Genomic DNA, 26966 nt, shown 5'->3' with positions numbered 1-26966 from the left:
TTTAGAATTGTATGCCCTGTAGCATTTCATGAGTGGTTTCTGAAATAGTATCTCGCAAAAAGAGTTAAAAGCTCAATCCTCATCTCAAAACAATACTATACCATCCCTTTAACAGTATTTATCAAGAACAATTCCAAAGATAAGTTAGGCCTACATGGTTGATAGGGTTTTGAGCAAGTTGAGAGGTTGAAGTCAAATTCTATCCTCATAAAGTTTCTGCTCAGGAAATATTTTATGCAGAGGTTATCAAACTCGGCACATACAGCTGTAGCTACAGTATGATGAAGCAATCAAGGACTGAAAGTTAATCTTATTATCTTGAATTTCATTGTTTATATGGTAGATTTAAGAAATGTTGGACATAATCTCGGCAAATGTACACTTTGCCTGGACGTGAATTTGTCTAATTGTTGTTTAGAGGAAACGAGTACTAGTGTACACTTTGAAACACAAGGGCACTGAAAACTTTAAATGGCAATACAATGCCCCTCAGACTGAAATTTCTCAGAATGCTTTTGACATTTTGGTCATGGATATGCGGTTTGGGGGATTGCAAAATTGCAGCTCGTAAAGCCTGCAGCAGCTGTGCTCTGCTGAAAGCGAAAGCTCATACTGGGAAATGTACACCCATTTTCGTCATGGATCATTGTGAATAACATCAATAATTGTGTTAAATGCTGTGCTTGTGACAATGAACTTGATTACCCACAGCTTTAGTGGATGGGATTGTGGTTTGTAAATTCAGATGAAAATCATTGTGGACGAATTTTTCATGAGGATAACTGCCCTCAAAAAGAGGAAGAAAAAAAAAAAGACACACACTAAAAACAACAACCAAGGAAACATTTTTGTTTTGACATTGTTTCCTTTGTCATTTTTTGTTTTGTTTTGTTTTGTTTTGTTTTTAGGCCGGCAGTTACAATGTCAAAAGCATGGTTCTGCCTAAAGAGAACTGTAGCGTACTTCCAACAAGCTCTACACATACGTTGTAGGCCCTATACTGTACCTTGTTATAAATCACCTTTCCAACTTAATAGTGGGAACACAGCTTTCTTTAAACCTTTCCACCTCAGGATTGTACTCACAGAGTCCTAATGCTTTCTTTGTTGACATTTTTATTATAATCCTATTGAGATAGCAGAAATTGAGAGTAGAGTAATATTTACCTTTTTTTCATGTGTGTGTGTGTGTGTGTGCCGGTATATTTGTGTTGATGTGCCACTTTAAAAGCTATTTCAAAAGCAGCAAATTGGTTAGCAACAGGTGTTACTCCAAATGTCAATCACACCATGCATAAATGTGATGTGAATAGGCGAATACCAATGATAGTCATCTTGCCAAAATCTCTTGCCAAACTCTCTTGATATGTATGAAGTGTTGCCAAATCACAGGTAACTCATAATATGTTTATCCGTGCTTGCGTGTTCATAATTCTTTCTAGTAGGCGGGGATGCAGGAACGGGAGAAACAGGCGGCGCTGCTGTGCTGGAGCAGGGTTCCACAGTCCCAGAGACGGAAGCCAAACAGAATTGCCCCGCCGATGTAGCCGCTCAGGCAACAGCATTTCCAAGTCCAGGTGTGCCAGGGGAACAAGTTCAGTCCCCACCACAGTTGCCAGAAGAACCAGCAGAATCTTCAGAGACCAAACCAGATCAGATGACTGCGGATGCAGCGATGTCTCCAGTGAAGGCTCCCGATGAGAACAAAGTAAAGGAGGAGGGGGACGAGGAGGGGAAACTTGGCACTTTGACATCTGGGGACGAGGCGGAAGACGAAGAATTGACAGTGGAGGAAGACCAGAGGAAGAGGAAGAAGAAGAAGGGAATATTGAACGTCCACTTCCCCCACTTTGGAGCAAAGAAGCCCAAGTCAGAGAAATCCATCGATCAGTCCTCCGACTCGGACCACAACTTGTCACCCAAGAGGTTTGGGTGGAGAAAGAGGAAGGACGCCAAGTCACCTGACAGGAGAGAGAACACAACAGACCGTAACCAGGTACCGTTTATATTTTAGTTATTTGCCATCCAGATTTGATATGTTCATGTGTGCCTCCCTTCCGCTGCAGCACAACATAATTCTGAACCCAAACTTCCTCGTTGCAGAGAAATCACATTCCTCGCTGATAAAATGTGGATTATTGTTCATCACGGTGCCATGAGTAGAAGGCCGTATTAAAGGTATTGTTAACTATTGGGAGCAGTGATTTTAAATATGTGCGAGTTATCACATTTGATGCATAATTATGTGTAGGTCAGTTGTATCATAGAACATCCTGCTATGTAAAAATTTTGCGATAAAGCCTGAATTATAAGAAGATATCACTATATTTCTTAATAAACCATAACTGTAGTCGGTTTATTCTAGAAACAATTTGATTATAACTATTGTGTTTAACATTGATTATATACTGATCAGCATTTTTGTCCCCGCCGAACGAGTTCGAGCAGGGGACTATGAAACGGGCTCCGTACGTGTGTGTGTCCGTGTGTCCGTCCGTCCATCCGTGTGTCCGTGTGTGCGTCCGTGTGTGCGTCCGTGTGTGATCAAAATCTTCAATTTGCTACTTCTCTGTCATTTATGAGCCAATTTTGATTCTGTTTGCTTTATATGATAGCACTACATGGGAGCTTTGAAACTTCTACACAGAATTTAAGTCGTGACCTTTGACCTTGACCGTTGACCTATAGTGTACATTTTGCTACAAAATGCTACTCCTTCGCCATTTCTTACCCGATTTCGATTCCGTTTGCTTTATGTGATGGCACTAGGTGAGGGCTTCAAAACTTCTACACAGAATTTTGACCTTTGACTTCTTTGACCTTTGACCTTGATTTTTGACCTGTATTGTACATTTTGAGCACTACAAAATGCTACTCCTTCGCCATTTCTAACCCGATTTCGATTCCGTTTGCTTTATGTGATGGCACTAGGTGAGGGCTTCAAAACTTCTACACAGAATTTTGACCTTTTGACTTCTTTGACCTTTGACCTTGATTTTTGACCTGTATTGTTCATTTTGCTACAAAATGCTACTCCTTCGCCATTTCTAACCCGATTTCACTTCCGTTTGCTTTATGTGATGGCACTAGGTGAGGGCTTCAAAACTTCTACACAGAATTTTGACCTTTGACTTCTTTGACCTCTGACCTTGATTTTTGACCTATATTGTACATTGGCTACAAAATGCTACTCCTTCGCCATTTCTAACCCGATTTCGATTCTGTTTCCTTTATGTGATGGCACTAGGTGAGGGCTTCAAAACTTCTACACAGAATTTTGAACTTTGACTTCTTTGACCTTTGATCTTGATTTTTTACCTATATTGTACATTTTGCTACTAAATGCTACTTCCGGCGGGGACATATATTACGCACCGCGTAATTTCTACTTTTCCTTGTTACATTGGTTATATCTGTTCCTAACTCACATTTTAGAGCTATTTTGAAGCACTAAAGCTGGGTTTTTGTTTCATCCGCAAATAATAGATGATGCCTTTAAGAAAGGTATTTGCCATTATGAGTGTTTGGATTTAGAGTAACTCCGTTATGCTCTAGCAAGGGATCTTTACGTGCTCTAGCCAGGGATCTTTATGTGCCTCGCCTTTGCTCATATCCATACAAGTAAGGTTCATAGTGGAATTTACATAGCATGCACCTTTTACAAATTTCTCTTCCCCTGCAGCCCTACCCCTAAATAAAAAAGAAGAAATAAAAGTTGAATTCTGTTACCAAAGTCAGATCCCATGAACGAACTATGTGGCCACCCACCAAAATATTACCTGCAATGTCGATAAAAGAAAAAAAATTGGCCACCATCATTTTTCTAATTCTCAGCATACCCATATTGAAGAGAGCTAGGCCCCACAGGCTCTGTAAAACATGTAATACTGTTTTTAAGAATGCCGAGCTCTGATACTTGATTTATGTGATGAGTAAAGTTCCCAAGGTGAACAAAATGGCATGACAGTGGACAAAAGAGAATTCATGGGAAACACATATTGGGGGGGGGGGGGGGGGAGGGATTTTGTATTCCAAGATGTAGAATATTGGAAGCTACATACAGATTAGAGAGAAAGCTAACAAAAATATATTGTTATTCAAAGTTTTATCTAGTATGGTGTTTAGAGGAAACCCCAAATGACTCATTGTGTGGAGTCAAGTGACTAATTTCAAATTTTCTCAAAAGACATGCAAATGACAATGGGGGGGGGGGGGATGGGGGGTGGGACAGGATGGCATGGAGCACATGTTATGTACAGTATGCGTCATTTATAATGACAAAATTGTCTTCTATTCAATGGTAGCACTATGACCGCATTTTTTTCTTTGTATTTTTTTTTCTTTGGTTAGGGTGGATTGTTCCAGGGACAACATGACTGCGTAGACTAGCTGTTGCCAGTCATGTGGAAGGAAGTTGACATGTTTGCACTTCCAAGTCTATGTCAGAGCCAATCTTCTAAATGTTTCATCGTGAAGTCCTAGGCTTTTTCTCTTTTCTTTTCTTTTTGTTAAACTTTGTATTTGACCCATTTCTATTGAAGCTTATCGAATGATTGATGGATATTTAGAGTAACTGAATGTACGTAATGTACATCTCTTGACATAATATTTCACTTTTTCTCAGTGGGTTGTGTTTTTATTGATGATCGTGATATTGTGAATGTGCTAGTATACTCTAAGAAGGTTCTGCACAGTAAAGGAAGAAGAAGAAGATTGAGATATTAGTAAAAATTAGGAAAGGAAAATAGATAAACAATGATCAAATTGAGCTATCTATACATTGAATGAGTGACACCTTTGGTGACCTCAGTTGTGTTTTGTACGCAACATATAGTATCCGTGTACATCCTGAATGTAAAACAGCGTTTCCTTCCTTCTCATTTCCAGCGTACAAATGCAGGGAATGCAGGAACAACAAGCGACCAGCCAGAGTCGACTGCAGAGGAACCAGAGGGGCAGGATGTTGGAGCAAATACAGGTTGGTAGGATCAGTTTGACTTGTCAGTGTTGGTGGAAGCATTGTCCTGAAAGAGGCCTTTACGTACACACATAGAGTCTGTTGAAAGTTTCAAGTGCACATCAGGAACGACAACAGGATAAGAGAACACTTTTGAAGTCCATCTAGGAGTGTAAGATTATTTGGCTGTGGATCGCTTTGAGAGTTCAGGAAGTGGGTAGATTTTGTTACAGTAAAACAATCTAGTGATTGCTGTGCCCATGATATAGAGAACAGCGGTGAAGATACTTGATGTTTGAACTGTAGAGCAGCTTCAAGGTAAGTAACTTCAGCATTTTTTGGCATCAATGCATGTTAATGCAAGATATTTTTGAAACACATTATGTCCCTAGGGTCATTTTACACTGACAGTGAAAGATTGTGCTCTTTAAAAATGCTCAACATTATGGTGGGAGTTGCATAGCAACAGTGCCAAAAGCCACCTGAAACATTACTTGAAAAACTGCACACTGGAGTGGGCTTTATCTGCGTTCATGTGAAAGTCCATTGTCATGAATTGCAGGGTGAACCCTTGTGGCAGGGAACTTGCAATTTTTGTCATGAAGCTTCCGCTCAATATTTGGATTACTGTCTGTGGGCACGCTCAAAATGTGCGATGATGGTTTACAGCTACATTAGCTCTTCAGCCTGTTGTGAATTTCACATTTCACATAATTGACATGCAGGCTGCCTAGCAAATTACATATTGCACATTATGTTTGCAAACACTGTTGAGTGTTTTTAAAGTGCAGCGACATCACAATGTATGTGTGTGTGTGTGTGTGTGTGTGTGATGAAGTGTGAGTGGAAAATGTAGAACATTGCATATTTCAATGTCTATTTTCCCCCAGCGAAAATGGGCCTACCTTATAGCATGAAATGTTTGCCATAGCTCTTTGGTATTCGTCTTTGCATATGTGCAGTATTGTAATTGTGATGGCATGATTTCCCTTTTAGTCTATGGGTACTTGCTGGGCAGGATCTCTTGAAACAGGTTGGAAGTGAAAACAAACTAATCAATACATGCGCAATTACCTCGTAAAACCTATGCAATACTCAGTGCATCTGCACATGACGTACAGACGATATAACACGGTATTTAAAGTGCAATTTCATTCCATGTTGAAATTGCCTTTAGGATGGGGAGAATAATCGGAAGAATAGAGAAGCAAACTTTTCATCGAAATCAGACACGAGAGAACATTAAAAACACCTTTAGTGTTGTTACCAGAGAGTGCACCACATATGGAAATGAGATAGGATGGTGATAGTGTCAACTCGCTGCTCTCCCATTGGTATGTGCACGAATACATCATGAAGACCGTGATTTTCATTTACAGCTAAGCAACTGCAACTCTTTTCTTCCTAAAAATCATCAAACACACCTCAACAGGAATTGAATGCAGAATGTTTTCCTCATTCTTTATGTATAAGAACTTAGCAAAGATTTGTGTGTTAGGCCATGAAAGACATGTGAGGCCATGACATTGCCTGTTTGATTGACATTATGTGGCTGCTACTTCTGTCACTGTTTCTTTTAACAAAATATGAAACTTTCAGGAAAAGTTTTTGAACTCGAATCTGATTTATAGCAATTTCAGCTGATAAAAAATATTTCAACTGTTTGTATACTTTTATTGAAGAAAACTGCTACACAAATAATAGTTTTTGTAGCACTGGTGTAAAAATGCATAGCAAATTGCCGTGCGATACCTGGGATTACCAGGAAAATGTTTCCCTGAACTTTAATATTAAGTAACTTTTGACCTTTAGGTCCAAGTTGGATGGAATCTTCCCCCCCCCCCCCCATGTGATTTCTTTGTATTTTCCATGCCATCTTGAATATTGTCTGAAAGTGCACTATTGTTTTCTGTTGCCATGTTTCAGGGAAACAACATTGTGCCTCGACTGAATGCGCTTAATTTTACCCAATGGTTGATAGTTCCATCAGGAAGGCCTTGCCCTTTCTCACTCGCAACTAGATGTATCTATTTTTAGTTGGTACTACACACAAGACATTTTATTCAGCTGAAATTAAATTTCATAGTACCCCTGGACTGTAAGCTGCATTTTTAGTGAGAGGGCAAGGATTGGCATGGTGATTGGTAGAGTTCATCATCTCAGTAGCATGGTGTACTTGGTCAGGTTGTGTATTTTCTCAACCTTATCTTGTTTGCCCTTACTGGTTTTATTGAACTTGAGGTTGCAACCAGTTTGTTTTGACAGAGTAAGCGATCATTGTCTGCTTGGCATCCAGCACTCTTGTATCTCTGCTGGCAACAGCTGGATGAGTCAGCCAACTGTATGGGGTATGTTTGCTACATGCTCGTAGAATTTGACACTTTGTCATCTTCAAAATCACAGCTGATAATGTTGCCATAGAGGGCTTCACTGAAGCATGCACTCTTATCTTGAGCAACGCATGGCATGGCGTTGCAATTGAGGAGGAGGGTGGTAAAATATCCAGTGAAAAAAGTTTCCAGTCTTTCTGTCAGACTGGAAGAGGAAGGTTTGGCTTTGGTACTGTACACAGTCTAAGATTTGTTCCAGAACTGATGCAGGAGTAGAGATCAGCATATAACCAAGGTACTGGTATGTTAAAATGTACAGTCACACACACATTTTCCATGGAACTAATCCATGGTAGTAATTGTATATTCTGTAGACAAAACCTAGAAATGAGTGATGAAAGAAAAACATTGCAGTATTACTATTTACACTTTGCAGTTGCCTCAATTGTTTTTTTTATTTTTTATTATTATTTTTTTTTTTTTGGTTCTTAACTTTTGAGTTGCCTCGCGGGGTGTGTTCTTGCTGAGATGATAACAATCTAAGTGGGAGGTTGGAAAAACTTGTCAAAAAGGTTTTCATACTAACATTGCGCGAGATGCTGGGAGAATTTCAGAGCCTATGCCACTATGAGGCCATAAATCATTATTTATGCGATTGGAAGGGTGCACAGAAATGATATTGGACTTCTGTGGCAATATCTGCAAATAGCATAGGGTTTCATGTCAGAAATAATTGACCATTTCTGCTTGTTGGAGGGTCTGGTGTCAGCTGAATTTTGTAAGATGACTATTCTGGATTTGATGTTTGTGTCAATACAGTGTATTTCAAAGCCTTTCTCTGTTTGCCTTAAATTGTCAACTTTTGTCCGTGCATTGATCCAGCCAATAATTGGTTGAAGACTGGCTTTCATTCATCAGATGCAGGTATATACTCAAAGTCAGTCTTATACCAGGTTTTAACAGTTGGTGTATTTTCCACAAATAATTTATGGATTTGTTTGCAACATCCAAATTGATATGAGATAGATGAAAAGCCCATTCTTCATTACCTATGATATTACATAATGATCATGTTTTTACTTTTAGTAAGTTAGTTTAAAAATCATAGCAGTGATAAGATGAGATGCATAAATGAAAAGTATTTTAGAAACCTCCAGCAGCAAATGTTTTTAATGCTATCATTTTTTTTTATTTTAGGCAGAAAATCCTTCTGGATTCTTGGGAATCGTTTCTTGATCAAACATCCAGAGATTTGTCATTGACTGCTTGGATGAAATTTGTACAGTGAGAGAAAGAATGTGCAGCAAATAGAACTGATCGCAAATTCGATGTGTTGGGTTTGGAATATGCTGCCACTGGCTATACAAAGGCAACACTGCACTCTGCTCCAAGATAGAGAATACTATGTGGTCAAAGTGTATGAAAAAGCAGCTGTTTGCATGATTTTGATGAAATTGTGACTTGAATAGCAATATGATTGTCCATAAAAATTATTCATTTTCCATGTTGCCACACCAAGATTGCTTGATGCACCAAGTTCTTGAATGGTTGTTTATATTTGTCCATTTCTCTTTTGAATGTATGGGACAAAGTTTGAAACAGATGTGTGTCAAACTTGTTAAGAATCTCAAATATGACAGGACAATTAAGTGATTTGATCACCAGGAGAATTAGATTAGAGGTCAAGGTCAGAGTTTTCAATTAGGTTGGTACATACAACAGTTCAGTTTAATCAATGTCCCATCAAGCTTGGTACATTGTTTTAGTGAAAACAGAGAAATCTGGTAACAGTCCAGGTTTTCACTGCTACACAAAACTACTACAGTTTGTGAAATTTTGCTTATGACTGGCAACTGTAAAGAGTAAATTTTAGGTCAGGAATGAGTAGTGTAAAGAGGTCATTCCTGCATTTTTACTTTGTCCACAGTCACTATGGAAGTTTTTGAAACAATCTAAGAATTTACATGTATGGTTGTATACAAATGCACCGTGGTAGTAATGAATACAAGGTCAAGCTAAACTCCACCCTTCAACCATATTTCTGAGACCATTCACACTGCAGGCACATACCTGGAATTAAGTAGACTTTATTGGAAAATGCAACCACACCAAGATTGGCCAATAATGATTTGAGTAATATCCTTAGGAAAAACATGATTCATGGCTGCTTTCAGATTTAAGTTGTAATTCAACAGTTACTGTGTTTCTAATCATGTTTTTGAATTAGTTCTTTCTTCAGTCTGAAACTGCTCCGTGTCATCAGACCCATTTACAATACAGCAAAGTTTCCCATTCTTGTGCAAGTTTGGCTGCGGGAAGTGTGCATTGCTTCAGTAATAATTAGATAAGTGACAGTTGATCGTCAAAATTTATCAGAGATATAACCCTCGGAGCAAAAAAGGAGGGGGTCATGAGTTATAGCCTTAAATGAATACTGGAATATATTGGCAATAAGTTTAATAGGAGAAATAACATTTGTCAGCAGTGTTGTCTTTGATTTCATGCATTTCCCACTGAATCATCAGAATTGGAGAGTGAACACTTAAATTTAAGGGTTCCAGTTCAGCATATTGGAAATTGCCTGTAGTGCTCCCTACCTGGAACTACATGTATTTTGTCTTTTATCTTGAAGTGACCTTCTCCCGTTCACTAGGTCCGGCGATTTTTGCGGACAAGCTGTAGGGTCGTTCATAGTGTTACCACCGGATATGACTCTTGAGGTATCTTTCAGTGGTTAATGACATCAGCAAATGGCCAACAATAATACTCTTAAATGTTACTGAAGGCCCGTATGTTTTTAGGTTTAGGCTGGTGTCTTGCTATACAGAGGATATGAGCGTGAGGCAGAATATTCATAAGTAATTTATTAGGAGACTGTGTTATACAGAACAAGGAAAAGTAGAAATTACGCGGTGCGTAACATATGTCCCCGCCGGAAGTAGCATTTTGTAACAAAATGTGCAATATAGGTAAAAAATCAAGGTCAAAGGTCAAAGAAGTCAAAGGTCAAAATTCTGTGTAGAAGTTTTGAAGCCCTCACCTAGTGCCATCACATAAAGCAAATGGAATCGAAATTGGGTTAGAAATGGTGAAGGAGTAGCATTTTGTAGCCAATGTACAATATAGGTCAAAAATCAAGGTCAAAGGTCAAAGAAGACAAAGGTCAAAATTCTGTGTAGAAGTTTTGAAGCCCTCACCTAGTGCTATCACATAAAGCAAACGGAATCGAAATCGGGTTAGAAATGGCGAAGGAGTAGCATTCTGTAGCAAAATGCACAATATAGGTCAAAAATCAAGGTCAAAGGTCAAAGAAGTCAAAGGTCAAAATTCTGTGGAGAAGTTTTTGAAGCCCTCAACTAGTGCCATCATATAAAGCAAACGGAATCGAAATCGGGTTAGAAATGGCGAAGGAGTAGCATTTCGTAGCAAAATGTACAATATAGGTCAAAAATCAAGGTCAAAGGTCAAAGAAGTCAAAGGTCAAAATTCTGTGTAGAAGTTTTGAAGCCCTCACCTAGTGCCATCACATAAAGCAAACGGAATCGAAATCGGGTTAGAAATGGCGAAGGAGTAGCATTTTGTAGCAAAATGTACAATATAGGTCAAAAAATCAAGGTCAAAGGTCAAAGAAGTCAAAGGTCAAAATTCTGTGTAGAAGTTTTGAAGCCCTCACCTAGTGCCATCACATAAAGCAAACGGAATCGAAATCGGGTTAGAAATGGCGAAGGAGTAGCATTTTGTAGCAAAATGTACAATATAGGTCAAAGGTCAAGGTCAAAGGTCACGACTGAAATTCTGTGTAGAAGTTTCAAAGCTCCCATGTAGTGCTATCATATAAAGCAAACAGAATCAAAATTGGCTCATAAATGACAGAGAAGTAGCAAATTGAAGATTTTGATCACACACGGACGCACACACGGACACACGGACGGACGGACGGACGGACACACGGACACACACACGTACGGAGCCCGTTTCATAGTCCCCTGCTCGAACTCGTTCGGCGGGGACAATAAACTGGCATTGATGGGATACCAGAAAAGGGAGGAAACTGCGACTAAGGGCTTCCACATGTATGGGGTTGCATTAAATGCACATGTGTAGCTTGTTCATGTCACAATTGCTTGACATGTTTTAATTTCAGCGTTTGGATCTTTGAACATGGTTTGGCTTATTGTCCCCGCCGAACGAGTTCGAGCAGGGGACTATGAAACGGGCTCCGTACGTGTGTGTGTCCGTGTGTGTGTCCGTGTGTGTGTCCGTCCGTGTGTCCGTCCGTGTGTCCGTCCGTGTGTCCGTGCGTCCGTGCGTCCGTGTGTGATCAAAATGTTCAATTTGCTACTTCTCTGTCATTTATGAGCCGATTTTGATTCTGTTTGCTTTATATGATAGCACTATGTGGGAGCTTTGAAACTTCTACACAGAATTTCAGTTGTGACCTTTGACCTTGACCTTTGACCTATATTGTATATTTTGCTACAAAATGCTACTCCGCCATTTCTAACCCGATTTCGATTCTGTTTGCTTTATGTGATGGCACTAGGTGAGGGCTTCAAAACTTCTACACAGAATTTTGACCCTTGACTTCTTTGACCTTTGACCTTGATTTTTGACCTATATTGTACATTTTGCTACAAAATGCTACTCCTTCGCCATTTCTAACCCGATTTCGATTCCGTTTGATTTATGTGATGGCACTAGGTGAGGGCTTCAAAACTGTTACACAGAATTTTGACCTTTGACTTCTTTGACCTTTGACCTTGATTTTTGACCTATATTGTACAATGGCTACAAAATGCTACTCCTTCGCCATTTCTAACCCGATTTCGATTCCGTTTGATTTATGTGATGGCACTAGGTGAGGGCTTCAAAACTGTTACACAGAATTTTGACCTTTGACTTCTTTGACCTTTGACCTTGATTTTTGACCTATATTGTACAATGGCTACAAAATGCTACTCCTTCGCCATTTCTAACCCGATTTCGATTCCGTTTGCTTTATGTGATGGCAGCAGGTGAGGGCTTCAAAACTTTCTACACAGAATTTTGACCTTTGACTTCTTTGACCTTTGACCTTGATTTTTGACCTGTATTGTACATTTTGCTACAAAATGCTACTTCCGGCGGGGACATATATTACGCACCGCGTAATTTCTACTTTTCCTTGTTATTTTATGTCTGCATTTTTCAAACTTAAACAAAATAAAACATACCATGATACATACCGGTAAAAAACCTGACATACATTTGATACACTCACGGAATGTGATACACAATGTGATTTAATTGGATAATAAACCAATATAGTCATACTTTACAGGTGATGTTGATAACGTTTCCATGTGATCATGTCATTATTCTCTTGGAAATGGTACATTGTAACTAAAATAAATATACAGGAGTCAAGACTGGCATCGTGAACATAAGCTTGATTTTGACAATCATGGCCTTGGGAAAATAGAATATATATGGGCTTTGAGTATTTAGATGAGGGGAAAACTACAAAAACTATAGGAGGGAAGCAAGTGAAAAGATGAGAGAAAAATATATACGCCTATAGAGTGGGATTTGAATGTGGTCAATGTCTATTTGTGCATGCATGATATTCTCTCTTACGATACACCTTACCTCTTAAGTGAATATTTGAAGTACACATATCACGGTTCTGTTTAGAGAAAAAATGTAACACCTCCCTTTCCATTTCTTCATTGTTATGCCAATTATGTGTGCCGTAAGAGACGTCAGAACAAAACTTGAAATTTTTTACACAACAACTGTGCTCAGTTTGCGTATGTGGCAAACACCATACCTTCAATGCTCCGAACTGAACTTAAGGTAGCCTGTGTGTTAGTTCCTGTTCCGTATCTGACCAACCTACTATGCCTAATTCAGCACTGAATCAATAGTGATTATGTGAGGAAATCGACTGAAGAGGAACATTGATTTTGCAGGACTTACTCTCTACACGCAAGGTCCCATCTAGGGCAGAACAAGAGCCACAGAGTGCCGTTTCATATTGAGCCTGGTGGCAGTCATTCTGAGTCCAAGCAATTGCACACAATAATGACAGTTTCCACAGCAATGATTCACATAGTGTTTTTCTTATTGATCGCTGCCTTTTACTGCTTCTGCAGTAACTTTGGTTACTTGGAGCAGCATTCTTGTGAGTGTTTTCTGAGTTGGGCCAGGGCCCAGAGTGGCGTTGAAGCTGCCAAATTCTCTCATCATTGATAAATTATACATACATTGTACACTGTAGATAGTGACTTGCAGGCTATCATGTGTTTTGTCATTTTTTGTTTTGTTTTGTTTTGGTTTTTGGTTTTTATCGGATGTCCTTGTCACTGTTTAAAGAAAGTAACATTAGTGTGCCACCATTATTGACATTTGTGTGACAATTTTCTAATATTTATGCATGTGGAAATGTGTGGTTTTTTTTAATAATATACTGTGATTTTGATGAAGGACCTTCTAATTACCATTACTGCACCAAGACAGTTGTGTGCATACTGCGAGTAAGGTTGCTTTAAACTGTATGCAAATATTCTCTAAAGGACAGTAGGGAAAAATTAAGAAATTTTGTATTGGATATGATATGAACATTTCACGTGGCTGTCCATATGCTGGTCATGAAGTGGTCACCAGATCAATTCCATTCGGACAGGTCCTGCCTCTGGACCACAGAAAATCAATGTACTCCATTACAATTAACATTCACAGAGGCACAATGTTTCCTGACACATTTAAGTGCGTTTATGCCTTCATCCTAACAGATGCTGAAAGCAAGCATTATATGTGTACTTTACTTGTGTGTATGTGCTGGTGTATTTATGGCATCCCTTATCTGGCCAGCAAACAAAAAATACACAAAAAACAAAAACAAAGATAAAACAAAAATAAACAAAATTGCCAGTGCTATGACACATAAGATAATATCTGAAGGTATCTTCTATGCAAATGTAATGCATGAGAACAACTGCATTTAGAAGAAAATGATAGTGCATGTTTTCTTATGAGACTTTTGCTTTGCTGTATCAAAGCCTCTAAAATTTAGAAGCATCACTTATACCATTAAGACTGCTCCAATCATAACCTTGTTCTGTTACCAAAACATTCCATTAGAGTTATCTTCTGTGAATAGTAACATTTTCTTTCCACACAGAAATTTGGCCATAACTTTGTATTAACCATAACTGCTATTTAGAGGGGGAAGAATGAGTAAAAACACTTTTTTTTTGTATCTTATATACCCATTTTGTATCTTTCATCATATTTCTTTAGCATTCATTCTCAGATTCCAACTGTCATAGATCGACCACTATGTTCTATATGTTTGCAGTATTCTATATGTCTCCTAGCTGGATATCATGTATTTGATTTTGTAATATTATGCCTCCAAGCTGGATATCAGATATTATTTAATTTTGCTATATATGATGTATTTTTTTATTGAGAAATATGAAAATAAATATGATATTTAAAAAATTGAAATATACAAGTGAATATACATGCTTGTATATGTACCCATTATCCATACACATATGAAATGCATCATATGGGTTCAATTTTAACCTTACCACTCCCAAGAAATTCAGCAAGTGTCAGCTTTGCATGGCAATATTGAACTGGAGGAAACAGGATATCAATATCATATTATCCCATTGACAGCTGCATAGATGAAGGAGATAGTCTGCCTTGAATATGGATGGGCAGCTGAATGCTCGCCAAGTCTTTGATGTTCATTTCGCCTTCATCTTAACCCATCGAGGATGAGTCCCGAGTATACTTAAGCAGGTGTCTATGGGAAATGCATGTTGTAGCAAAATCAAACCGTCCTCAATGGGTTAAACCTGCTTCCTACAAAATTCAAATTTCACCCATGATAGACTTAGCACACATCCTGATAGAATATTGTAGATATTGGCTTGAATTTTCATTCATTCATTCATTCATTTTTTCCATTCCCAACATAAGTATACAATACAGTACACATAAGTTTGCAAAACATTTAGAATATTTTATGAAAGTGCTGGAAGTAGGGAGGAATGCTAAAAAAGCAATGCTTGTAGAGTGCATTCCCCTAAATGTAATATTTTTATGGTATTGTCACTATGATTACATTTCTGTAAATTTTTGGTGTATAATGGATACATGTGTGTTCATATGACATGAATATTATCTCTCAGATCTACACAAATTTTGCTTATTTTCCACATAAGTAGCTCCTTTCTCTCTGAGAATGCAAGTTTCTCGGATCACTGACTATAAGCAAATTGTCGTGACACTTTCGCAGACTTGTGCTAATGAAGACCAGCTTTAATCTTGCAAGTCCTGAGAGAATGATACTGCAGAAATTATCATTTTATTCGTTTTTTGCCCTTTTTTGTTTTTTTGGTCATCAATAACCTGGCATGATCTCTAAGTTAATCTTATTGGAGAATGATTCAGTGAATTTGGCTACATTCATCGAATCTGCATCAAATCCCATGAAACGCTGAATTTGAAAAGCAAAGCATGAAGACAACAAAGATGCATTCACCAAACCACAGAAATGTGTTTTCTGAGATTTGCTGCCAGGTTAACCCATTCCCCGCCAGGTTCTAAAATCTGTATAGACTTCATACAGCTTCCCCCCATGTTCCGGTAGGTAAAGACTTACTATGGCCACTTGGCAGAGAGCCAGGACGTATAGGGATGACGCTGATTAAATGTCCCATTAAGATTCCCCTTAGATTGGTGTGTGTGGCGTCATTAATGAGAGGCAGGCTTACGTGATTGGTGCAAGGTGGAATATGAGGTTTAGGATAATGCACTCAACTTGTGTCCACTTAGGCTAATGGTTGAAACTCATCCCAATTGCCCCCCCCCCCCCTTTTTTTTTTTTTTTTTGCATGGTTCATTTTGAAGCAGATGATGATTTGATCAATAGTCACCAGCATATAGCTTTCTTCCTTCTTGAAAGATCCCGGCAGTCCAAGTGTACATTGTATGCTGACTTCTGTTGATGCCTTCTGATCTGTACATGACTAAATCACAAAATGATGTTCATGAAAATATGCATCATATGATTTTTAACATTTTTCTTAATCTTTTGCTACACCCTGTTAAGTCCCACCTCTGGAAACATCCTCCAAATCATCTTTTTCATATTTCAGCTGTGTCATTGTCCTCTTGTAACACTTTAGCTGAACAATAGACACAGTTTGGATTGCAGGAACCCTTTAAATCTGCCAGTGGCATTCAAGGGCATGTACACTACACAATATGATACTAACCTTGCACTTGGAGCAAATCCACACAACACAATAACCAAAAATATCAAAAGTTTAGTGATTGCAAATATTTTGTGATCGTGGAATTTTTCAGTGGATCAGAACACATAAAGCAAAAAGTCTTCAAAGTATGTGAAATTCAAAGATAATGAAGGAAGATGAGTACCTGTTGATACAGCTTTATATATATCCATCAGTTATTTCACTTGACCTATGATTGATTGCAACGATAGATAGGCCTGAACACAGTCAACATAATGTACCACATGTGGTTGCTATAACGACACAGGAACATTAGAAGGTCATCAGATGTGATACATCATACATGGATGAGGAAGATGTGTGCCACCTTTCCTCCAATCAAAACTACCTGCCTACGGTGTGCAGTGATGGCAATAACTGGCAGGGCATTGCACTCAAAATGACTGCTAGATGTTTACTCACCAAATAGAAGGGGACACTGAAGTTCTACCACAGGATAGAGGGAAAGGGTATCGATTTGCAATGCTCAGATTCAGAAATGAAACATTCTCAAGACAGTGGAATGTGTTTTGTTGAATTGTTTTATCAGAGATCCACCCAACATGATTTTATGTCACCATTTCTAAAGGGAGAAGAAAAGGATCTGTATCAGCCCCTATCTCCACTCCTCCCACGCTATGAAAACAGAAAGGAAGAAAATTACCCTTGATCAGCACCTCGAAGTTTGCAACATTTACATGTAAATATGTTTAGTTATTTTGCATTAGCTTGAACTCTGCATCAGAGAGCATGGTTTAAGAAAGAATGTTCAGCTTTATTGTGTATCAACAAAGTCTGTTTTCGATGGTATCAGTTGTACACTCTGTTATTTTGCTTCGGCAAAGATAGGTGTATTAAAGTTTTTAAAAAAATTGTTCAGAACTGTGTGTGTGGGCGTGTGGTTTTGTGTGACTGTGTATAATATCAAAGTATTCTACAAATGATTTTAATTTGCCCCGGAATTCAAATTGCACTCGCTCTGATGAAGGTTTTGCCAATGGAGGTTTATCACGAGAGGGAAGACTTAATGCTTGAGTGCAAGCTTGTCAATTATTTCTCCTTGTAATGAATTAAGAAACAAACAAACAAGCAGACCCCCCCCCCCCCCCCAAAAAAAAAAAAAAAAAACCAACAACAACAACAAAAGCACAAACAAACAAAAAACAGCAAATTGCAACATGAACAATTATCAGGTATACAGTATGAAAGAAATTGACAACTTGCTGCAATTGGGAGACAGATGTCACAAAGTCAAGAAAAGAATAGTTAAAGGGTGTGTACAGTTCTGGTCGAGGTGAAGATTTAGCTTTTAACGTTTTGTGAGATATTCAGAAACCACTCTATGAGATGTCAAAGAGCATGCAGTTCTAAGGGGTATCAAAAGTTTATTCGATGAAAATCGGTTTTGAAATGGCTGAGATATCCAAAAACAAGGTGAAACAAAGAGATACTAATAAAGTTGGGGCATGTCGCCTTTTATTATTAGCACTTTTTTGGATATCTCAGCCATTTGAAAACCAATTTTCATCAAATAAACGTTGAATCCTTCTTAAAATTACATGCTCTTTCATATTTCATAAGAGGATTTTCATTATCTCACTTAGGAATGTTCAAAACATGAATCCCTACCTCAACCAGTACTGTACAATCCCTTTAAATGACATTTTGAATGTGGAGGTTTAGGTTTACTGTAAATGTGAAAGTAAATGACTATCTAATGCTTTTGAACATAATCAGCAGGGATGACAAAAAGGCACTGCATGATGATTGTAAAAGAGCCGAGATGGTGTTTAGGTAAATCAAAATGTGTTATGTCTTTGTGGAGAACCGTTGTTTGCATGTAGCAGTCTTGCCCCAGAAAAATCCATCCCTGTCTATTCTTGGCACAGATCACTCCATGAGTGCTCAGATTACAAGCTTGTCAGGGTCCATTTAACTCAAAAGCATTCCGCCTTCTCGAAAGGAATATTACCTTGGCATTCACCTTAGGCATGTTTCTCAATCATAAAGTCAGACATTTCAGATCTTCAGACGAGCTACAAATTGTTTTTGTCTTTTTTTCTGTGTAGATGATTTGCTGGCTCTGTGCTGCTTACCATGAATTCATAAATTTGTTACCTCCATATTTCTTTCTGTCTTGATATTGAATTCTTGTTGATGCCAGAATCAACCTGTTCCAAAGAAATCATATTTCAGGAGAGATATTAATCCATTTTATGCTATGTTTAGAGAGTAGTATGGATGTAGACAATAAAGAAATTATTATCCTCATTTTATGTGTCTGTTTGGATTCTAGAAATGAAATGCTTTGTGTAGACTCCAGAGAGCTTTTACGCAGCCTGCAGTGTGCATGTTATTCACCAACAAGAAGTTAAGATCAAATTTATGACAACTACATCAGAAAAGAAAAAATTCTTGTATTACATTTCTGATTTTATGTGTCAGCTGTTGAACTTTTGTGATTCCTCTGAATTCTTTGTGAATCCCTCTAGGTTCTCCCGGAACACCCAGAGAAGAGCTAAAATTAGACGTTGCTGTCGCTGTGCTACCGTCGGAGGACAGCCACCAGCCTGCCGAGGGATCCGGAGTGGGTGGAGACGGAGACGGAGACGGGGTGCGACCCGAGGAGAAACTGCTGGAAGAGTGCCAGGCCATTGTGAAGGAGACGGACAAGGCAGCAGATGGCGGAGGGAATGAACCGGAGGACTTTGCCTCAACAGACGCGCTGCTGGAGCAGATAGCAGAGACAATCACGGCAATTGAGGAAGCACAGACCCTTAGAGCTTCGCAGGTATTTCTATGTTGTGACTTGTGAATCATTCTGTAATCATTACCATAATTGCTCTTTTGCAAACATCGTTGACGAAAGTGTAGAGGCTTGATAGATACATGCTATATCAATTGGTGTCATAATTGTTGGTGTGGGGAAGTAAAATGATGTAAGGAAATGAAGAGTAGCATATTAAGGAATACGTGGAAAGACATATGCAAATTTCCATCAAAAACTCGTCGAGGACGAGTCCCGAGTATACTTGGGCAAGTGTCAATGGGAAGTGCATCTTGTCACAAAATCAGACCGTCCTCAACGGGTTAAGAATCCCAAACTCGTCATCCACTTGTAATGTTAGGCATCAAGCTTGGTTTTATGAGGACGGAAGAAAAACTAGAAAGAAAAAAATATACCTGTTCACATAGCTACACAGCAAAAACAAAACAAAATTAGGCAATGAATAGCAATTGAAGCTGATGTTCTTTTCGTTGTTATTTGCTTCTGTAAACAGAGATATCAGACTTTACTTGTGTTTTACGAAGACAATATTTTCATTCTCTCCATTCTCTTACCTGCTCAGGCCATGGATGTAAACGTCTTAGCTGAGCCTGTTCCAGGAGCTGGTGACAGCCCACCAGAACAAAAGGCAGAGCTTGAGGGGCTGGATCTCCATGCTGAGGTGCCAGTGAAGGTGGATGAACCAGGCATCGCCCTGCCCTCTGCACAGATTACCCTGGCTGTCCCCACGGAGGCCACACTCATGGAGGTAGCGGAGGAGGAGAGATCCGAGACCCAGGCAGTAGAAAGCCAGACCAACGATGTTCCTGATGAGCCAAACAATTCTGAAGCAGGTGAGCCAGACACTAATTGCATTAATGCATTGCTTATGCCAGTAGAGGAAACACAACTGTGATTATTGAAGGTCTTGCTTAGTTCTTCACATTGTATCACTCAGGTCACTCGGGCAGATATTGATACTCAGCAAAAGTGTGCAGAGTCAAAAGCTGCCTTGCCAGAGCATATAGAATGAAAGAAGGGAAATTAAGACAGCCAGTATGATGAAAAGAAAGTAACAACAATGAGCAAATTTTGTCATTCTACTAAACTGCTACAATGCTTCACAAGATCAGATTATTTTTTTAAATGATGAGTTGTGTAAATGGGATTCTGCCCCCCCCCCCCCCTATATGACTCCTGGCAGGTTTTAGAGCTACACAAATATTTTGCGGTTTTTTCATCTTCAGAGCAAACGAAGAAAAGGTTCTAATATGCAAATCACTAATCGCTAACAGAAATCACCAGATTGTGCATGAAATTTGCATTTAACTGATAACTGTTACCTCCTATATATTTCTTTTTTCAAGCAGGCACTGCAAGTGGGCAAGAAACTCAGGGAGGTGTAGCAGAAGCTGTGACCCCAGGGAAGGAAAAGAGCTCCCGATTCCGAGGCAAACTTCATCTCCCTAAGTTCAGTCTACCCAAAGTGAACCTGAGTGGGAAAAAGGACAAGAAGAAATCTGAGTCTGGCAAGGTGAAAGATGCAGAGGCAGTGCCTTCCATTGCTGCAAATGGGAATGATGGACAAGACAAACAAACATGTGTGCCCTCTGGAGCTGATCCCAAGGATCTGACTGTAGAGGTGGCTCTTGCTGCTGAGATCGGCAGTGGTGTAGAGGCAGAGGTTGACATATCCTCTGTTCAGCAGACCGGAGAATTAAACTTTAATGAGGCAGACAACAGCAATGTTTCTCCTCCAGTCTCTGTCCCTGCTGATGGACTATGCGAGGAAAATGTACCAGCTGTAAATGACGTGCCAGTTGAAAATCATGTACCAGTTGTGGCTGGCAAGGAAGATGCAACAACTGATGAGGCTGTGGCTGGCCCTGTAGTAAATGGAACAGTTGACACTCCAGTTACAAGCCAAGCAATCGATGTGAAAGCAGATATCAAAGATAAGGGGGAGCATTGTAGGGTTCCCAATGACCCACAAGTTGACACTACTCTATCAGTGGACACAGTTCAGGTGAATGCAGGTGTCGAAATTGCGGAAGTGCCTGCTATTGACACTGATATTCCCCAAGGTGACATGAATACGGCAGCTGAATCAGTGGAGGTACCTGAAGATGGTGAGGGTTTGGGAAAGCTTACTCTTTCTGCTGATGCAAGCAAAATCATTCAGGAATCTGTGGATGTTAAAGACAAGGTGGAGTGTTCTGCTGATGATGATATTCCACAGGGTGACAAGATTGATAGCCCACCCATATCTGTGGATGTTGCTGGTGCTGTTCAAGAGAACCAGGAGGTTGTTGTAGTGATGAATGAAGGCTTCTCAGAGGAGGAAGAAGCTGATCAGAAACCTGTGCAAGATGCTAAAAACAAATCCAAGAAGGGCCGCTTCAAAATGCCATCTCTCAACTTCCATCTGCCAAAATTTGGTGGTGCCAAAAAGGTATACACAGTGGGTACGGAGGAGAAAGATGATGGACACATTGGTAGAGTAGAACCAATCCTCAATCAGGTCAATGCACTTGATGGAAGTGCAAGGAATATTCAATTGGAGGTAGAAAGGAAAGACCCCGAAGCGGAAGGGAATGGCCGTGAGGGTAAGATTGATGTTGAGGTTAATGCTGGTGGAGGAGATATTTCTGTGGAGCCTGAAGATGGTTTAGTAGTTCCAGATGTGAAAATAGAAGCTGAACAAGAAAAGAAAGCAGAGTCACCACTGGTAGAGACCTCCATTGCAGGAGCGTCAGTCACAACAGACATTTGTGGACCATCTGTAGCAGACCTGCCAGATTTGGCAACCCCAGCTGTTGAAGTGCCAGCTACAGATGTCGCTGACAAAGCAGAGATATCAGGAAAATTAGAATTTACAGCACCAGAACCTGAAGAACCTGAAGTTCCATCCACAGATGTTTGTGTAGACCAAGTTGAAAATAAAGACTTGGTACCCGATGTGCAGGATGTAGATATCAACACAGAAACTCCCAACATATCAGGGGCAGCTGAAGAATTCCAAACTCCTGTTGTTGATCAAGAAGCAAGCATCAAGGCAAAGCAAAAAGGTTTGTCTCTCCCAACAATGCGTTTCCACCGCCCAAAAAAGAGTGGCATGAAAATGGACAAGCACCCAAGATACAAGTCCAAGGCCGAGGGTGGTAAACCACTGAGTGCAAGTGGTAAAGTGACTACCAGCTTGCCAGATGTGGCAATTGCCTCATCTTCTGATGTTGCCGTCTCTGAGGATGACATAAGACCCAGGAGGGCATCTGATGCTGCTGATGCTGAGTTCATGGCCAGGATGACTGCTGAGCAGGAGAATGCAGGAGGAGAGGGCCAGGTCTCACCCAGCAAAGGGAAGAAGAAGAGATTCAAACTACCCAAGCCCCACTTCTCTCTTTCACGGTTCTCCTCCTGGCTGTCACCCACCAGATCCAGGAATGCAGAAGTGCCAGAGCCCGAGATGACAGAACTGAAAGCGAGTCCTGATCCGGCAATGGGTGTCACAGCAGAAGTGGACATTCCTAAAACCAATCTTGATGTTGTCATGCCAGAGGTATCAGATTCTCAGGAGCAAGCGGCAGACATCGTGGTACAGGGAGCAGTGGATGATATGGCAGGGGAAAGTACAGATGCAAAGATGACTGGACCTTCTATGAATGTGGATGAAAATGGTCTTGTTGCCCAAATAGGAGAACTTCAAGAACCTACAGTTACACTTGAACCTGCGGTTCATGAAATCCAGGTGGAAGTCAAGCCAGATATCAGTGAAGCTTCATTGCCTGTCCCTAATATCGATGATCATACTCCTAAAGCAGAAATGAACACGCCTGACTTGGAAATAACGGCAGTTAACATTGCTTCTGAGACACCAAAGCCACCTAGTATTACTGCTGAAATACAAGAGCCCTCCAACACGGCTATCATATCTCCAGAGAAATCAACCTCTGAGGTAGAATGTGCCACTACAAGTGCTGCAATTACTTGTGACAATGAGGAACCCGAAGCTGGACGTGAAGTTGGAGTCACAGGGATGGAGCTCAGTGAGACACCAGATGTCACCACTGGAGCCAAAAAGAAGAAAAGCATGATGAAAGGGTTGATGCCCAAATTTCAGCTTCCAAAACTGAATGTGAAAATGACACCAGGAAAGTCCAGAGGAAAAGGGAAAAAAGGTGCTGCTGACAATGTCTCTGCCGAAGAGTCAAAACCAAAGCTTGATGTTGATACAACGGGAGATACAGTTGTTGATGTTTCTGGAGCAGCTACTGGAGGCAGCATTGGTGTAGACTGTGATATTCCAGTGGATAATGTCACTGCTCATAGTGTATCCAGTGAGCAATGTGTAGAGAATGTTTCCTCAGAGAAAGAAGTTACTGGTGACATTGTTGATGAAAATGTCTCTGCTATGGTGATGAAGTCAGAAGATGATGTCAAATTGCCTAGCATCAACAAAGATGTGACTGACGTACAGTTGACAAGCCCAGATAAACTTTCTGAACCGAAAGCAGCTGCAGAGATTGATATCACGGCTCCTGCGGAGCCTGGTCTTCCAGAAGAGACCTCCGTATCTGCTCCAGATGTCAAAGCAGCAGCTGTCTTGCCAAATTCAAATGATGAGAATGACAGTGATTCATTACTGCCAGCAGTTGGCACGGTCTTGATATGTTATGAGACTGCTAGTGGGCCTGGAGATGGCGATGTAGAAGTACCTCAGATAAATCTTGATGAACGTGCCAAGGAAGGGATGGATGCATCGCCCGAAGTGCCCAATGTAGAGGCAAAATCTGTATCTTCTGATCATTCTGGTGCCGTAGATGGAGGCACAGCTATTGATGTAACAGTTGGGACAGATGGTGGTGTATTGGTGGAGAATGAGGAACCAAGTGACCAAAAGCAGACACAGAAAAAGAAGAAGAGGAAAGGTCTTCATATGCCATCCATTAATATGCCCAAGTTCAGTCTGAAACGCTTTTCACCCGACAAGAAGGGTGTCTCTGGTGACATCAAAGTAGAAGGCAGCCTGCCAGATGTTACAGTAGGCGGTGATAGTGATGTACTGCCCACACAAAGTAATTTAAGTGCTGCATTGGTCGATGCACCTGATTCTAAATTGGAGACTGATATGGATGTAGTTGATAAGAGTAACACAGACATCGCTCTCGAATTACCTTCTCAAAGTGTGGATGTTGATGGGAAGGCCGCGTCTGCCACAGATGGCAAACTGTCAGATATCGCAGCTACAAGTGTTGAAAGTCCTCTTGTCAAAGTGAACGTCGATGAGCAAAGGGCAACAACAGCTTCATGTGAGAACATATCTCCTGTTAGCCTTGAGGCAGGGATGGAGATCAACGGACCAGACTTTTCAGTCAAATCTAACATGGAAGACATTACCCTGAAGTTAGAGGCACCTGAAGCCCACCAAGATATGGTCTGTCCTGTAGTGGATTCCACCACTGAAGCAGCAGTGCCATCAGCAACACCAACAGAAACCTTACCAGATGCAGAGCCATTTAACGATCCACCAACTGGTCAAGTAATCCTCAGTGGTGATCCTGTATCTTCCTCACCTCCACAGGTTGAGATCCCCGAGGGCGAGATTACTTGTGAGGTCCCCAAATCCCCTGAATCATCTACCTCAAAACCTCCCAAGGGGAAAAGATCAAGGATGCCTCAACTCAACCTTCCAAAGATGAATTTTAAGTTCTCCTCTCATAAGTCAGATGCACGGCACCCTTCCTCCGAGGATGTGGCTGCGACAGAGGACATGCTCTCTCCCGACGAGATCGAAAGGATCGAGGCATCGCTGCCAGCAGGCCAGGCGCAGCTCACCGTACCAAAGCTGGAAGTCAATGGTGCCAGCATCGACAACGAGCTGGACGAGTCACCGTCCAAGAAGGGGAAGTACAAGAAGAAGATTGGGGGGAAGCTGAAGAAGATGCGCAGCAAGGGCAAGGGAAAGTCAGCAGCAACTGAGGATGTGAAAGGTGAAGGACTGGCAGTGTGTGCTACACTCGAAACGCAGAGTGGTGCCGACATCGTCACCAAGTTGGAAACTGAGGTGGTGGCTGAGCCATGTAGCAAAGGAGAACCTGAGGACATAGCCGAGCTGGAGAATGCCTCCTTGCTGATCAAAGTTCTGATGTTGGATCACAGGTCACCCCTGAAGGAGGTGAGTGATATATTCTGCATTGTTCATAGCTTAGTGAGAGAGGTAGAACCATACATGTTACTTCCCTGTACACTTTGATAACAGCATCAACAATTTGTAAATTCTGCATGTGAAACGAGTATGAGGTGTTGCTGCTCTTTTGTGTAGAAATTACTACAAAAAAAAACAACAACAACACCCTGAATTTCGAATTTCAAGCATAGAATTTGACAACCTCAGTGGTTAAGCATGGATGGATATTGGTAGGTATGGAATGGAGAATTTCCCCCCCCCCTTCTTTAAAATTTGGTCATAACCGGTTTGGGTGCATAAGAGCATTCATGTGTGTATGTGTCGTTTACGTTTGTTAGTGTACTCTTTATCGTAGTCCATACTCTTCTAGCCTGTGATAAAAAATGGATATATTTTGAAGTTTTGACAGTGCTTTAGCTGAAATATGTCATTATTGGGTAATACCTTAATACATGTTTGCATGTAAGGTGACATTCTTGCATCCATAGTGATAGAAAGACATTACATTATCAATACTAGAGAGACAAAAACTCCACAGTCCAATTACAGATTTGCACCAGGTGGTATGCCACATGATGTGAAACTACTTCCACGATGTTGAATTAAGTTCTGATGATGTTGAGATTGTTGTTCTTTATTGTTGTTAACCAAATTGAGAACTAGTCCCTCTCTTTTACATTATGGTATAGAGATGATCTAAATATCAATTCCTCTATAAAGCAATATGTAATTTGTCTTTCAGTGTTTGATAAAGTTTAAATTTAGACTGATTTGGTCAGTTTATGTCATGATAAATCATTCAGCATCTAATCCTCTACTAAAATGCAGTAAATACATTTAGATGAAGAGGATTATCAGTCTTAAAAATTGGTGTTTACTGTTAATTATACCTTTAGTCTCCAATATCTGTCGTAAGATTGAAGAGGTATTTGAAGGGGCAGCATCTGTATCTTCATTGCTGCATATTTTTTAAACAAGTGTATTTTCATAATGTCCATAAAGGAAAACTATACTCCAGATTTGAATTGGTTTTGATGAAAGTTTAGGTCATGTTAACATGCAAGTGCAAGTTTCGTCAAACATTGACTAAAACTTAGAAAGCGATTTGAACTGTAGTGGTTTAATATGTTTCTGTGAACATTTACAATCTATCAGTAACAAACATGCAATTCAAATGAGACAACTATGTCATATCTTGCAACAGTTGTTCTTGTTTGTTCATTGAAACTATCACTAAATCATATCTATTGCAATAATCACTACAACCACCCTCCCATATACGAAGTCATCCTCCTCAAATCACTGCTCTAAGAAAGGATAGAATGACAAAAAGATATAATGCCTTCGTGAGTTATGTTAGAGAAAAAAAATGTTCAGTAAGGACATGACGACAAACAAATATTAGACTTGTCAGGTGTCCTATCGCCATCGTG

At 40.1% G+C, this 26966-nt stretch overlaps 1 protein-coding gene across 1 annotated transcript in view; it reads left to right on the top strand.

The window, feature by feature from the left end:
* Positions 1–25599, top strand: part of LOC139708887 (uncharacterized) — a 39447-nt gene extending 13848 nt beyond the window's left edge. Inside the window, exons 2-6 of the mRNA XM_071620850.1 lie at positions 1445–1995; positions 4887–4977; positions 19072–19370; positions 19930–20200; positions 20717–25599. Of these exons, the coding sequence (XP_071476951.1) occupies positions 1445–1995; positions 4887–4977; positions 19072–19370; positions 19930–20200; positions 20717–25599 (6095 nt within the window). The remainder of the gene's footprint in view (positions 1–1444; positions 1996–4886; positions 4978–19071; positions 19371–19929; positions 20201–20716) is intronic.
* The last annotated feature ends 1367 nt before the right edge of the window (positions 25600–26966 follow it).

This window comes from Diadema antillarum, unplaced genomic scaffold (assembly GCF_040938485.1).
Source record: "Diadema antillarum isolate AM-2024a unplaced genomic scaffold, OU_Dant_1.0 seq00001384_RagTag, whole genome shotgun sequence".
NCBI lineage: Eukaryota > Metazoa > Echinodermata > Echinoidea > Diadematoida > Diadematidae > Diadema > Diadema antillarum.
Note: the sequence above shows the minus strand (reverse complement) of the source record. Positions and strands in the feature narration are given on the sequence as shown.